Below are 13,973 nucleotides of genomic sequence, written 5' to 3'. Positions count from 1 at the left end.
CTTTTCTTATGCCCACACTCATTCCCATCGGTGCGCCGAACAGGGCCGTAATGTTCATAATATCTCATATGTTCCTTCATCCACTAAAATGATGTTGTCCGGCTAGACTTCTAGCCAGAACCATACTTGTCTAACAAAGAACGTTGAATAAAAAGATGATTCATGGTTTCTGGTAATCCACAAAAATGAGACTTTTATTTTAGGGTAATTTGGATTTCCACTATATTAAAGATGTTTTTCCTTAACTCTTCTAAAATTGAGGAATTTATAACTTGGTAATCACTGCCAAGAATCTTACAAAAAATAAAATTGAGAAATTTATACAAAGATTTAACCGAAAAATCCCATTAATCTCCCATATCCATTTGAGGTGATGTGTATGATGTTGAGAGACCAATTATTGGAATCCCTCATCTTTTTATAAAAGATAGCTAACCGCAATTTTTATTCATAGAAAAAAAAATAATAATAAAAATAAGAAGCGTTGCGGAGAAATTAATTTTAAAAACAAGAAGGCAGTATCGTGCCATGGCGTCCCACAGGAACGCCATGCTGTACTTTGGTTTTGCGGAAAAAAAAAACCAATTAATTTACTGCGGGATATCATGCGCTACATGCCTGCATCAACCCAAAAAAAAGTTAATATGAGACGCCATGCTATACATCAACCAAAAAATAAAAAAAAGTTAATGTGGGACGCCATGCCCTACATCAATCAAAAAGAAAGAAAAAAAGAAAGAAAAAAAGAAAGAAAAAAAGGTTAATCTTTCCCTCTTTTCCATCCCTACCTCTAACTCAATACATTGCTGCCTAAAACAACAACAGCAGCGAAAAAAAAGAGATTGGCATAGCGTCCCAGTTAATTGTTTTTTTTTTCTTCATCAAACCAAAGATTGGCATGGCGTCCCGCAACAAATTAATTGGGTTTTTTTTTCCGCAGAACCGAAGTATGGCATGACGTCCTTGCGTGGCACGATACTGCTTTCTTATTTTTAAAATTTCTCCACAACATTCTTATTTTTAATATTTTTATTTGTTTCCCTATGAATAAAAATTGCGGGATAGCTAACGTACAAATACAATTTTGTTAGCAACTACTGTTGCTAATATTAAGTTTAATACTGAATATATGTTTTGTTCAAGAGAATTCAGTCAAACGCTGAACCGAAAATATTCATAGTGAATGAGTCGAAAAAAAAAAAATTAAAAACAAAAGATAGATGTTTGAATTGATTTTGGCCAAATCAAACAACATATATACTCTATTATTCAATTTTTAAATACTATTCAGTTTAGTTTAATAACAATAATAAAGTATATGTAGACAGTAGAATGATTCGATCAGATCCGTACAATTAAAACATGAAACCATTCATTCTCATATCAGCCGTCAACCGGGCAACATGTGGTCCAACCTCCGAGTTCATATCACCTAAAGTAACTCAAATTTTAGTTTAGATCCAGACCGCCGGATCTGCATTGACACGACTATTAAAAAAAACCCCGTGCATTACACCTCAGACCGGATTAATTATGATCAGACGGTCTGAATATAAACTCAAATTTTGAGTTACTTCAGAAGAGCCGGACTCCAAACCTCCGACCACGCCGAAGTCCCAAGGAAATGTCCTCCAAACTATCCAAACAATTTAAAAGATGAAAACCAAATCTCTCTGCAGAATACTAACTGTCTTTCATGTGGCATGTCACATGCGTTACATCTAAATGAACCGTTTCACGATAAATATATAAACATAAATGCAGAGAATCAGAAACATCAAACGATCTTTCGGTCTCCTTTTTCCACATGAAACCATCAAACCAAAAAAAAAAAAAGTCCACCTTGGAGGCCGCATTCTCAAAGGTAACAGAATATTTCAGTTCAGATTCAGACGTCTGATTAGAACCGAGCCAATCCGGCCAGAGATGGAAGCACGGGGACTCTTTAATAATCGTGCGAAATCAAATCAAACGGTTCAGATCAAAACCCAAAACTTCTGTTACCTCAGGTGATATGAATTCGTCGACCTTGTCTGACTGCTTTGTAGCGAGAGAGAGAGGGAATTTGCCGGAGCCACTTTTAAAAGTATTTCTGTTCTATTCTATTCTCGGTTGATCGATCCAAACCCGATCCGATAAGAGTTCCCGATCTGAGAGGCATGAACCAGAAGAGCGTTTTACTGCCGGTGTCGGATCCGCCGTCCCCGCGCACTATCTCCGGCGATGATGCTCCGCTTTTTAAAGGATCCGGTATGACGCAGCGCGGGGCCTACGCCGCACTCTCTTACATGAGCTGCGCTGGTAAAATAATCTCTCTATCTATCTGAATTGCTTACTGTTTTGATTGAAAATTGCATTTGAACCCGAACAAATTTAATATGTGGTTGAGCAGTAAAGTTTTCTCACAGAACACATACAATTTTTTTTTTTATTAAGCTTGTGTAATTAATGAAACTAACAGTTTTAATTCTCACTATTATATAATGTGTGATAGGTTATTTTTTGTTTCCTGTGCAGTACTGTTGGTGATGTTTAATAAAGCTGCACTGTCATCATATAATTTCCCAAGTGCAAATGTTATTACTCTCCTTCAGGTACTGCTATTTCTCAATTTGTAAATTTTTGTGAGAAGTTTGTAAAAGTTACCAAATGTACTGTGTCTATTTGGTACTGGTATCTGGTAATACTGGTGTGAATGTTTGTGGTTTGATTTCTCGGCGAGGGCCCATTAAGGCTTATTTTGGGCTATTAAATATTATGCCATTCTTTCCTTTTTTTTTCCTGAATACTTTTATCATTTTCTTTTTCAGATGATTTGCTCGACGTGCCTTTTATATGTGATGAAAAGATGGAAATATATTACATTTTCTGTTACTGAGAGAAACCAATCTGATTCGGCAATTCTCATCCCGGTTGGCACATTGTTGCACACATTACCGCTATCACTTTCATACCTATTTTACATGGTACGTTTCATTTCTCCATAACCGACTTATGTTTTTGTGTTTCATTATAAAATCAACACCATATCAATTTGGAATTTTGTATTGATATTGGTATGGACTAGTTGGGACAGTAATCTGTTTTATTACACGTTATATCTTTTAAGTGAGACAATTTTTCTTTTCCTTCTATCTATGAAAGTTAGTTACTATGGAATCAATACGAGGGGTTAATGTACCTATGTACACTACATTGAGACGTACAACTGTTGTGTTCACCATGATTGTGGAGTATCTCCTCACAAGGCAAAAGTACACGCCACCTACCTTTGGAAGGTAACCGTCATATATGGTTTCCTAGTTTTTGAATGAACCCTTGGAAATAGATTTTAAGTAGGATTTATTGTATTCTCCAAGATAATCCTGATAGCAGTCATATAATCTTTTATTGGCCAAATTATTATTTCTGAATAGCCTGACTGGTGCAAGTACTGTTGTCCTGGTGTTTCTAATTGTTCTCAAATACTGGTGAATCAACAGATCCAAAGTATCTGTTAATTTTGGCATAATATATAGTATAATTACTGATAGAGGATAAAAATGGAATGAACACTGTACCAGTGTACCACTATTGTCTTACCAGTATGTTCTGGTACGGAGTTGTATACAATAGTAGATGATAGTTCCAGTACATAATTATTAGTCTTATAGAGGGTAAACTGGGAAGATGACCAATTTGAGTGTTCTTAGTGTGGCGTTGATTGTTTTTGGAGCATTTGTTGCTGGGGCCCATGATCTTTCATTTGACGTGCGTGGCTATAGTGTAGTTTTCCTCGCCAATATCACAACTGCACTTTATCTTGCCACCATAAACAGAATTGGTACGCTTTTTTTTCTTCTATGTGATCTGTGGACTGGTATGTCATTGGTACTAGCTGATAATTCCCAAAATTTAATTATTATCACTGTTGTAATCAAATTTATGGTTAACTTTTACTAGAAAAATTTTCAATTAGCGCACGATGTACTATAAATTTGTGTGAATACATTGGGTGAGTTCGAATGAATAATTTAAGTAATGTATTTGACTTAAACTAAAATTTGATGGTTAGTTGTACAATTGGCCTTGTTATTGCTTAGTTGTACAACTAAGCTTTAATTCAACTCCACCAGGCTTAGTTACCCATCAATGCTTTAACAACCTTTGCTTGACCTGATTCTATCTATTGGTATGAATTGATCCTTATGTGTGATATCTAGCTGCAATAAAGTGGAGAAACAAAAGATAAAATAAATTTTTGCATGTGGCTTATGTGCTTTAACTTACAGGGAAGTCAAGCGGCTTGAATAGCTTTGGTCTCATGTGGTGCAATGGTACAATTTTATTTTATGTCAACAAAATATGTTTCCTTAAATATTATAGCATATAAACTCTTATCTAATGTTGTTGGATTTTCAGGGTTGGTATGTGGGCCAATTTTGCTACTTTGGACATTTATACGGGGTGATATGCAACTTACCATGAATTTCCCTGACCTCTATACCCCTGGATTTATGGTAATTTTTTTATTCACTAAAATAGAGATATAAAAGCAGTCAATGCAATTAGAATGGATAAAGCTCTGTGTTGTGCCAGTACTGCTTAGGTACTGAATCTCAAAACTGGATATCTTAAGATAAATGGATATAAATGTTTGAATTTTAAAAAGGAAAAGTTTTTAAATATCGTTACTGAAATTGGCTATAATTCTTCCTTTTTTTAAAAAAATTTACAGGTAGTGATGCTTTTCTCATGCATTCTTGCATTTTTCTTGAATTATTTCATATTTCTGAATACAACTCTCAACTCTGCACTGACTCAGACAATGTGCGGTAATCTCAAGGTAGATTTTGCATATTTCTTCTAATTTTGTTTTGTTATTTAGTGCATTTTATTATTAGTGTTTTTAAAACTTGAACTTACAATTGGGTTTTTGTAGGATTTGTTTACTATTGGTATTGGCTGGCTTGTTTTTGGCGGTCTTCCTTTTGATTTGGTATGTAGTATAACTTTACTGTTACCGAAAACAAGATTTTGAATTTTTTACATTGGTCCCAGTTGAGCCCATTAGTTTCATTCTAATTATGTTATGGAATGTCAGTTTAGCCCATAATTTTCAATTAGTTTGGTCGTGGAATTATGTTTCAATTTCAACTTTCAACCAAAATTGTACAATTCAATGGAGAATAATTAATATGAAGAAAGTGTTGTACCATAAGGCACTGAAAAACATTTTTTAATTAAGGGGTATAAGCAAACAAAGATAAGAAAATATTACATAAAATGAGATGCATTGACATCAACTTCAGATATAATATTTGACAAAATCAAAACAAATTTACTTTTATGATTATTTTTTTATATAATTAGAAGTGCTGTTACATGTAACATGCAGTTGAATGTCATTGGACAAATGCTTGGCTTTATCGGGTCAGGTCTGTACGCATATGTCAAGCTCAAAGGGAAGTAACCGCTTTTTATGTGTACCCTCCCTCCCCTCTCTCTCTCTCTCTCTCTCCCAATTCTCCTTTAAACTTTGAACAATAGGTTTTGAGGCACATTAGATTTATGCTTTAGGCAGAAAGGGAATTTAGAGGGTTAAATCTTTCAAATTTGTGAAATAGTTTTGATTTTCCTTCATTTCTTTCTTATGATCTATCTGTATATTTTTCGGCCTTGTTGTAGGCAAAGGACAGGTCATGTCTTTATTCGGCTCTCATAAATTTAGAGCTTTTTTGCATGTGTACACTGAATTGGTCATTCTTTAAAATTGTCAGATTTAATTCTGTTTTGTTCAGTACTGTGTAGCAAAAGTTGCTTCTCTATTTCTTTTGGCCTTGGGACTATTTTATGAATGTGATATATTGACAATAATTTGACTCAACAATATTGACATTCGTTATAACTAAAGTTGCAATTAGAAAACTAATTTTTTTGCGCCTGTGATGTATGTGGTATATAAAACTAACATTTTATCGTATATTGAATGATTTGATCTTAATTAATGCTTTAATATAGCAGCTACAACAACAACAACAACCAAGTCTTTAGTCCCAAACAAGTTGGGATAGGCTAGAAATGAAACCCAATCATAATCAAACAATAAAGATAAGTAATAATAAAGTAGTCATAAAATAAAAATAATAAAAGTGAAAGTGATAGTAATAATACTAATACTAATATTAACTATATTCTACATAATCGTAGAGATCAAAGTCTTAAGCTTACATCCTAGACTCTTAACTTCTTACTCCTATGACCTAAGACCTATAATACTATTTCTAAATAATTCCTAATCAGCACTAGGTCATGGTTCTGGTATATGGATCGCTAGCTTCCACGTGCTCCTATTCGAAGCCGATTCCTTAGCTATATTTCACTCCTTCAAGTCTCTTTTTACTGCTTCGTCCCATGTCAATCGTGGCCGATCTCTGTCTCTCCTTGTGTTTTCGATACGCCTTATAATATAGTAACTCTTCATGAATAATTAAATGATACTTAAGTTGCATCAAATTTTGCAAAGTCTATTAACATATTCAACAACGTTATAAAGGATGTTTTGTAGCTTTTATTTATAAGTAATTTGGCAACATATTATCAAGATTGCCAACTAATCTCCTTATCAAGGGATCTCATATTTTTATGTCTTTTTTACTTTTTTTTCTCAATTTTTATTGAAACCCTGCAACAAAAGAAACTTGTACCGATGCCTTACCATGTATTGGTGTATACCAGTTTATGTCCCCACCTGTAAGGGGCAACTTGTGATTTTTCAATCAACGAGTGGCATGGAAGGAATCAAACTAGATATCAATTTATTTTAGGTAAATTGCTACATTTTGGAAAATTGTGTGGGCACAAAGAGAAAGTGTAAACATCAAAACCAAAATGTGGAGGCCAGCAAAGGAAGAAAAAGATAGCGTGTGGGAATCTCATCACATCCACTTTCAAGGTGACCTCTGACTGTTTGCTTTGGAATTTGGAATATTTTGTTGAAAATGGGTTTTACAAAGAACAACAATATATGATTGATTTTGAAAAAAAAATCACAAAACCGGATATTAGTTACTGATTCGTATGTCCAAACAAAAAATGAGTGATAGTGTGATATTGATTATCCTGTACACACATTCTTGATAGTACTAGTTACACAACCAAGGAAAAGTTATATATCTGCAACTATGTTACCAATTTGCTTCGTGACTTAGCAATAGAATAGTGTGATGGTTATAATATTATTGTTAAATTCAAAATAGATGCCAATTTACTGGCGTTTTGTGAAAATAGCATATAAACAAACTTTGGGAATTAAATACGTTAATTCATTTATTTTGTCATTGTCCATCCAAAGATCAAATAATATTATGTGTGAATCAACCAGTTGATTTTGACATTAAAAAAAAAAGTTAACTTAAAAAAAAAAAAATTAACCAGAGTTGAGAAGTGCTTTTAATTGTTTGCCCACATGATGAATAAAATCACAAGTTGCAACTCATTAACATCAATAAAATATTTATTTAATAGCAAAAGACAATGCTCTCGTAGAAGATTGCAAGTTTAAAACTCAGATAAAAAGTATTTTCGGAATTGAAAGACTAGACTTTCATCTTTCTCTCGAAAAAATCGTCAGCAAATTGTCACAGTTGGTGTTGCCGAGAGGAGATTAGTTTGTGGGGGTGATTCAATTCCAACGCTATAGTGGTACACATTTGATTCCAACTTTTTTGAATTTTCATATATAACAATGACCTCCAAATCTAAGCTTCACCACATATATATAATACCATTTCTAAAAGGAGAAAGAGGTTCTCTCCACACATGTACATTGAACAACCATCAAAACTACATGGCTTCTAAAATAGCAATAATGGCACAACAATCGCCAAAAGACCAAGGAAGCAGCAACAACAGGAAAATGATGATTGATGTGACTACAAACGGATCACCAAAGGGAGCTGGGCCCCGGCGTCAGTGCCTCTGCTCACCTACTACTCACAAGGGTTCGTTTCGGTGCCGCCTCCATCGTTCTATGCCTTTGTTGTATCGCACCAAGTCGTTGCCTTCTAATCCCCCTGTCACCATCGCAGGTTCTCAAGCCAGTTGAAGAAGCCTAAGCTAAAGATATACATATATGTATATTTGTATTTTCTTTTTTCCCTTTAATTGTTTCTGATGTTTTACAAAACTAGACACTGGTGTAAGGTGATGCCTTCCTTTTGGAAATTAGTTTGTAAGGTTTGAGTTAGTTAAATGGACTAATTATGGGTAGTTCTATAATAAGCCATTTGTTCTACAAAAGAATGTTTTGAGTATAAACTTAGCAAGCCAACAGTAATATTTCTTTGTAAGTACACAAATCCATTCATTATCTCTCCCTCTGGCGCTTCATCTGTGGCCATTTGATCATTTGGCATCTTTGGTGTATAGTTTTTAGCCATGTGATTGAACACTGGAAACCATTACCAAGTCGAGCTACTATTAGTGTGGGTGGTGATTAATGCATTAGGATATCAGTATCACTTTGTACAGGGGATGCCACAGTTAACTGTACTGTTTTATTTTAATTTTTTTTTTCCCCAATGAATCATGGTCGCAAATGATTTTGGCTGAATATTAAAAGATAGAGATTTGGTCTAGTGACTGAAGTAATATCCTCCGTGTAATCGCATGTTTGAAATCCAGAGTAAAATCAGGGAGAAGTTGCGACCTGAACAAAAAAGCAATCAGAGACTAACAGTGTAGACAAATCCTTTCATATTATGTGCATAATTGCTTTAATTTGAAGCCTATTTTCCATCATTTTTAGGCTCTTTTGCTTTCAAAAAGGCTTCATCTTGGATGGGGACATAAAATATTGTTTCGACAAAACTAATAAGTCTTTTGATTTTCATGATTTTATTATGAAGTACTTGATCTATCACAACAATATCTGGAAAAGTGGAGTTTACATATTGCTATATCGCAAATACCTAATCTTATTTACATGCTTCGAAAATAAACAAACTAAACGAAGTAACAGGATTGCTGGTTCCACAGTGATCTTGACAATGGAAATCAGTATTCTAGTTTAGAAAAATTAAAATTGAGTTTTTAGAAGCACAACGACAAGACAGAGATCCTTTCCAGCACATTGGCAAAAATATTTGTCAAATATCAATTAGTACAAGTGATACTTATATAATAAGATGGTTCAATTCTATAAGCTGAATCATTTTAATAGACATCATTTGCAATTATATAAGAGATATAATCATGGATCTACTGGTACAAGGTATGCTCGTCATATATATTTTTTAAAATTATTTTGTAATATTACATATAGCGGACAAAAGAAATAATCAATTTAAAATCCCAAAACAAAAAAAAAAGTGTATGACGACTCAAAAAAATAACAATTATGAAAAATGTCTACCTAGAATTGGTGGCGCTAACCTCAGTAAATGCAATTTCCAATAAATCCAGTAATTCTAAACTCTACCATCTTCTGGCAACTTTTCAGGATGAATTAATCTCTCTTTTCCACCGGGTTTTGATGAGGCATTACTGTACCAGATCATACCTACCACTGCTAGTACCATACCAAGAACCACTTGTAGATTGAGGCCTTCTTTCCCAAAGAGAAAAAACCCTAGAATTAGCACAAGAATTGTCTTCATGTGCCCCAAAACTTGAAACGAGACAGCCGTGAACCTCCCGATGCATATGAACTGGCTCAAGTTGGTGCCGATTGCAATGATGCAAGATAAGACAATGAAGAACTGAAAGTAAAACAAAAAAGAGGAACAAATTGATTTGATTAATCCTGCGCCTTAAATAAAACAGAAAAAAGGTTGCTCAGAAAGACACAATAGGTGCCTACTGATACAGAAATAGCTAGATAGCTAGAGTGCCCCCCGAAAGGATTAAAAACAGCTTCTATAGTCTCTTTTTACCAATTTTCTTTACAGATGCCCCAACTAGGCAACTACCCATATATTTTTCTCCAGGTGGACACACAGAAAAGGTATTCTGGTTATTTGCGTGTAAATCAGGTGAACAAGGATGTTTTCCATGTTCTCCAAGGCAGACAAGACATATTTCACTTTACAGGCACCAGTGACATTTAAGGTTTCACAAGGAATAAACACAGTGGTGGAAAGGGGTGCTTAAATTGATCCAGTTTTGTCCTTCAGAAATAAAAATTGACACTTATTTATCCAGCACACACCCCCCCCCCCAACAAAACCCAAAATCTAACTTTTCTGGTTCCAACCCTGAATAAACAAAATTGTCCTATACAGGATGCGCTAAATAAGCAAAGAACCCAGCCAATAACTAATAAAGGAAACAACACCTACTTTCCACAGGTTCAAATAGTACAGTGTTTAGACCCAAAACTATGTTTTATTCTATTTTAATTTTTCACTTGCAAGTAACATTAGCTTTACAGCAGCATTCTTTAGAAATTGAGTGTTTGGGGGTAATTGTCTCATACAAAAAAAAAAGATTCTTACAATGACGATCGGAGTGTAGTCAAAAGAATAGACCTTCTTTCCGGTGAGCCAGTAATCAACAAATGGTCCGAGAACCAGCAAAGATGCCATTTGGGCCGGTGCCGTGTGGCCCAATAGATTGAATGAGCTCAGTGAGTACTTCTTTTGTAGGTAGTGCACATACTACACATATTGGTCCAATAGTGTTAATGAATACATGTGTTTTTAACAATGATAGTAGAAATAACAAAAAAAATAAGAGAAGAGTGGGGCTATGATACTATGAATAACGGATATTGGTCCATACTACGGATCAATATCTTCATTTTTAAAGTCCAAACAATCGATCTTAACCGTTCAACATGATCTCCATTTGAAATTGTACTAGCAAACTAAATTTTTAAATTTTTTTTTTTAGGTAGGTAAATAATCACTACTTTTGAATGGTCTAGAATCTTTAGATCAAGTGATAAACCTATCTAAAAAATAGTAAAAAAAATTATAAAAAATATAAAAATTTGATCGACAAATACATTTTCATATAGAGAAAATATGAACGGTTCAAATAACTGTTTAAATTTTGCAAATGAGGATATTCATCCATAGTACGGACCAATTTGTGCTATGCATAGTACCGTAGCCTCACTCATAAAAGAATATAGATATCGAGAGAATTTGACAATTCTGCCCCTAGCCTAAATGTCCCTTTTCTTTTGTCAGCCTGAAAAAAGTTGGAAACATAGAATTAATCCATGTAGACTTACGTATTGTTGTAATGCTGTGCTCCAGACAGCTACACCTGCAGCAGCTAGACCTCTTGTATTCACACTTACATCAGAAACAGTACACACACCAACGCCTAGAAGTACCACTATTATGCTAAGCTTTGTATCTCTTGAGTATCTAAACTTGTCAAATAACACTTCGAATAGGCACAAAACCGGAATTATACACAGCTTGGCAATCTGAAACAAGATTGATTAAATTAGAGAAGTATGTGAACAAACAACATGCTAATATAGGACCTTAATCCAACAAAATTAATTTTTTTAAAGAAAATCTGCTCCTTATGGCACTAGTCTGAACAAGCATTTGTGGGATGAAACCATACCAGTCAAAATATTCTGGTCAACAATGGAACCATACCAGTAGGAAGTTTACCAGTACAGTGTACTGCTGAATAACAAACTTATTCCAGCTGGTACAAGTACAAATACACAACATCAACACAAATTTCAAGGTCTAACCTGATAGAATCCAACTGAGTTCCACATCAAGCTCACATTCATCCCCACAATAGACAAATTTGCAAAAATCATGAATTTGATCAGCTCTGGCAGAGGCAGGTACGACGGTTGTACATATCCCAGCCACCTCATCACTAGTGTCATCAGGGTTGTAGTAGCAAAATGCAATCCTGTAAGGGTTGTAGCTGCATATTTTCCAAAATATTATATAGGTTCCATCAAAGCCTTATTGAGAGAGAGAGAGAGAGAGAGAGAGATTTACCGAAGCTATAACCATGTGAAGCCATCAAAGCCTTATTGACCATGATTATGCCAACGGATGTGACCACATTGAAGATCCATGCGCCTGCATCCAATAAGGCCTTCCTCTCCTCCTTGCTTACCGGAGCCATTGTACTCCGGTTATATGGATATGATTATACTTTTGTCAAACCCACATAACATCAGAGTCTCTTTCTGTCAGCAGTTTAAAACCTGAAATAATTAAAATATGAGAATTCTCTAATCATTTCTTTTTTAGTTTTTTAAATGGAAACCAAATAAGCTTCTGTTTTAGGGAATACTTTTCTTTTACCCTATGATCGGAAAATTTTTTTTTTTTGCTCAAACGAGAAATAGAATCGGAATTCTTTTCCGTTGTCTGATCGGAACATAGATCTCAAAGAGAGATGATTTGATTCGGATGGATTTGAGAGGGCATATTTCCTCCAACAAAATCACGTGAAAGTTGAAGGTATTTGACGAGAAACGATTTCGTTGAGATAAAATTACGTCGCTACCCTCATCTATCTGCTGTTGCACGTACCTTCCCTTTCGTTGTTGTGGGAGAAGCTGCGGACCCCAGCTTTATGAGAAAGTCGTAACTAAAGGAGGAGAAGAAGAGGCAGGGAGGGAAGAGTTAAAGTATGGATCTGACTGAGTTAATGAGGAGCTGTGAGTTTCACCTCTTCGTCTTCGCTTCGTTTTAGGTTTTTTTGGCTATTTCTTCCTTCTGTTACGAAGGTTTCCTTTTGAGTAATGGCAATGGCAGTCCTTTGTAAATTAATTGAACTTTTAGACTTTTCTTTCATTGTCAAATATTGAATTCGCTTATGCAGTTTACTCCTTCCAATCAACAAAATTCAATTCCAAATCAATCCTAATCCTTTCTTTTCTCCTCAGTTTTTATTCCGATCAGAGTGTTATTCTGCTGCATTTTTAGAGAACTGAACTACAAAATTGTAAAGTAGTACCTAGGTAGAAATTTTATCTGGTTCAGTTTTAATCTATTAAATCTCATAAGTTCAAAAGAACTCTCTAATGCTTCCAACAATGACAATTTTACCCAACATTAACAGCAAAAACCTGACGCCTGTTCTCATATACACATTTTGTTAAATTCTGATAATCTAAACTCCGACTTATTCCATTTCATATAAATTAACCTACAAAAAATGCAAATCCGACCTCACAATTTGTAATAAACATCACCGTTTCTCCTAATCTCTTTTAATTACTTACATAACGATTCAAACAAGAGAAACAAATTCCAACAAATCGACACGAAAATAGGGGAGAAAAACATACCCGTTTTGGAGAAATATTCTCCTCAAATTCCTCCTTCCCTCCGATCGATCCAAACCAAGGCTAGCTTGATTTGTATTCTTACGAATTCTCCTCTCCTATTTCCTTTTCGAACTTCTTTTTCTTTTTCTCCTTTTTCTTTTCGAGGAGAGCGAGTGAGATCGGGAAGAAGAGTGAGCGGCAGGGGAGGAATGAACGAAATGAATTCATTGACACCAGGTGACCTTTAATGGATTTCTGTATCGTTTACTATATAATCTATATATGTAGCAAGTTTCTTCATATTTATATATCAACCCGCTACACTTTTGTCTCCTGCAGGGGAGGAACGAACACCAGTGACACCACGAGGCCTTAGATGGTTTCTGTGGCGCTTACTACATTTTTAATATGTAGCGAGTTAATTTATACTTACTTCATAACCCGCTGTATGTTCGTCTGCTGAAGTAAACTATGCTGATTCCGGAATCTACGAAGGAATTGTTGTTCTCACTGGCAATGATCCAGCTCAGAATAAACAAGCTTGATCCAGCTCAGAATTTAATAAAAGCAGATATTATTTTTAGCTAAGAACGAACGGCCATGAAATTATGGTTACTTGGGCCTTTTAAATTGGACTCCAATAAATCCGTACAATTGGGCCTTTTCATTTTGGGCTCCGGTAAATCCGTACAATGGGCTTTTGTTGTTTCTAATTTGGGCTCCAATA

General features: G+C 34.8%; 2 protein-coding genes across 3 annotated transcripts; one reads left to right on the top strand and one right to left on the bottom strand.

Annotated features, from left to right (window-relative positions):
* Positions 1-2,037: 2,037 nt before the first annotated feature.
* Positions 2,038-5,779, top strand: LOC144560956 (UDP-N-acetylglucosamine transporter UGNT1-like). The gene is made up of 10 exons (XM_078310176.1): positions 2,038-2,301; positions 2,518-2,594; positions 2,811-2,966; positions 3,145-3,278; positions 3,693-3,823; positions 4,272-4,316; positions 4,402-4,499; positions 4,718-4,825; positions 4,922-4,978; positions 5,378-5,779. The coding sequence occupies exons 1-10, from the start codon at positions 2,160-2,162 to the stop codon at positions 5,450-5,452; spliced, it is 1,023 nt and encodes a 340-aa protein (XP_078166302.1). The 5' UTR covers positions 2,038-2,159; the 3' UTR covers positions 5,453-5,779.
* A 3,458-nt stretch (positions 5,780-9,237) lies between these two features.
* On the bottom strand, positions 9,238-13,602 carry LOC144560409 (UDP-rhamnose/UDP-galactose transporter 6-like). 2 transcript variants are annotated; one of them, XM_078309601.1, is made up of 6 exons: positions 13,268-13,602; positions 11,964-12,175; positions 11,702-11,886; positions 11,219-11,419; positions 10,476-10,637; positions 9,238-9,740 (listed from the first exon to the last, which is right to left on the bottom strand). In XM_078309601.1, exons 2-6 carry the CDS (start codon positions 12,091-12,093, stop codon positions 9,450-9,452), a joined length of 969 nt encoding a protein of 322 aa, XP_078165727.1. In that variant the 5' UTR covers positions 12,094-12,175; positions 13,268-13,602; the 3' UTR covers positions 9,238-9,449. The 2 variants fall into 2 exon arrangements, with proteins under 2 accessions (XP_078165727.1, XP_078165728.1); XM_078309602.1 differs by having other exon boundaries at positions 11,964-12,136; positions 13,270-13,449.
* Positions 13,603-13,973: the final 371 nt, after the last annotated feature.

The sequence above is a fragment of the Carex rostrata genome, chromosome 10 (genome assembly GCF_964058835.1).
Source record: "Carex rostrata chromosome 10, lpCarRost1.2, whole genome shotgun sequence".
NCBI lineage: Eukaryota > Viridiplantae > Streptophyta > Magnoliopsida > Poales > Cyperaceae > Carex > Carex rostrata.
Note: the sequence above shows the minus strand (reverse complement) of the source record. Positions and strands in the feature narration are given on the sequence as shown.

Coding starts and splice junctions, on each gene's coding strand:
- LOC144560409 (XM_078309601.1), bottom strand. CDS start 12,093: ATGGCTCCGGTAAGCAAGGAGGAGAGGAAGGCCTTATTGGATGCAGGC. Junction 11,887..11,963: donor TTCACATGGTTATAGCTTCG/GTAAATCTCTCT, acceptor GAAAATATGCAG/CTACAACCCTTACAGGATTG. Junction 11,420..11,701: donor ACTCAGTTGGATTCTATCAG/GTTAGACCTTGA, acceptor ATCTTGTTTCAG/ATTGCCAAGCTGTGTATAAT.
- LOC144560956 (XM_078310176.1), top strand. CDS start 2,160: ATGAACCAGAAGAGCGTTTTACTGCCGGTGTCGGATCCGCCGTCCCCG. Junction 2,967..3,144: donor TTTCATACCTATTTTACATG/GTACGTTTCATT, acceptor TATCTATGAAAG/TTAGTTACTATGGAATCAAT. Junction 4,826..4,921: donor CAATGTGCGGTAATCTCAAG/GTAGATTTTGCA, acceptor GGGTTTTTGTAG/GATTTGTTTACTATTGGTAT.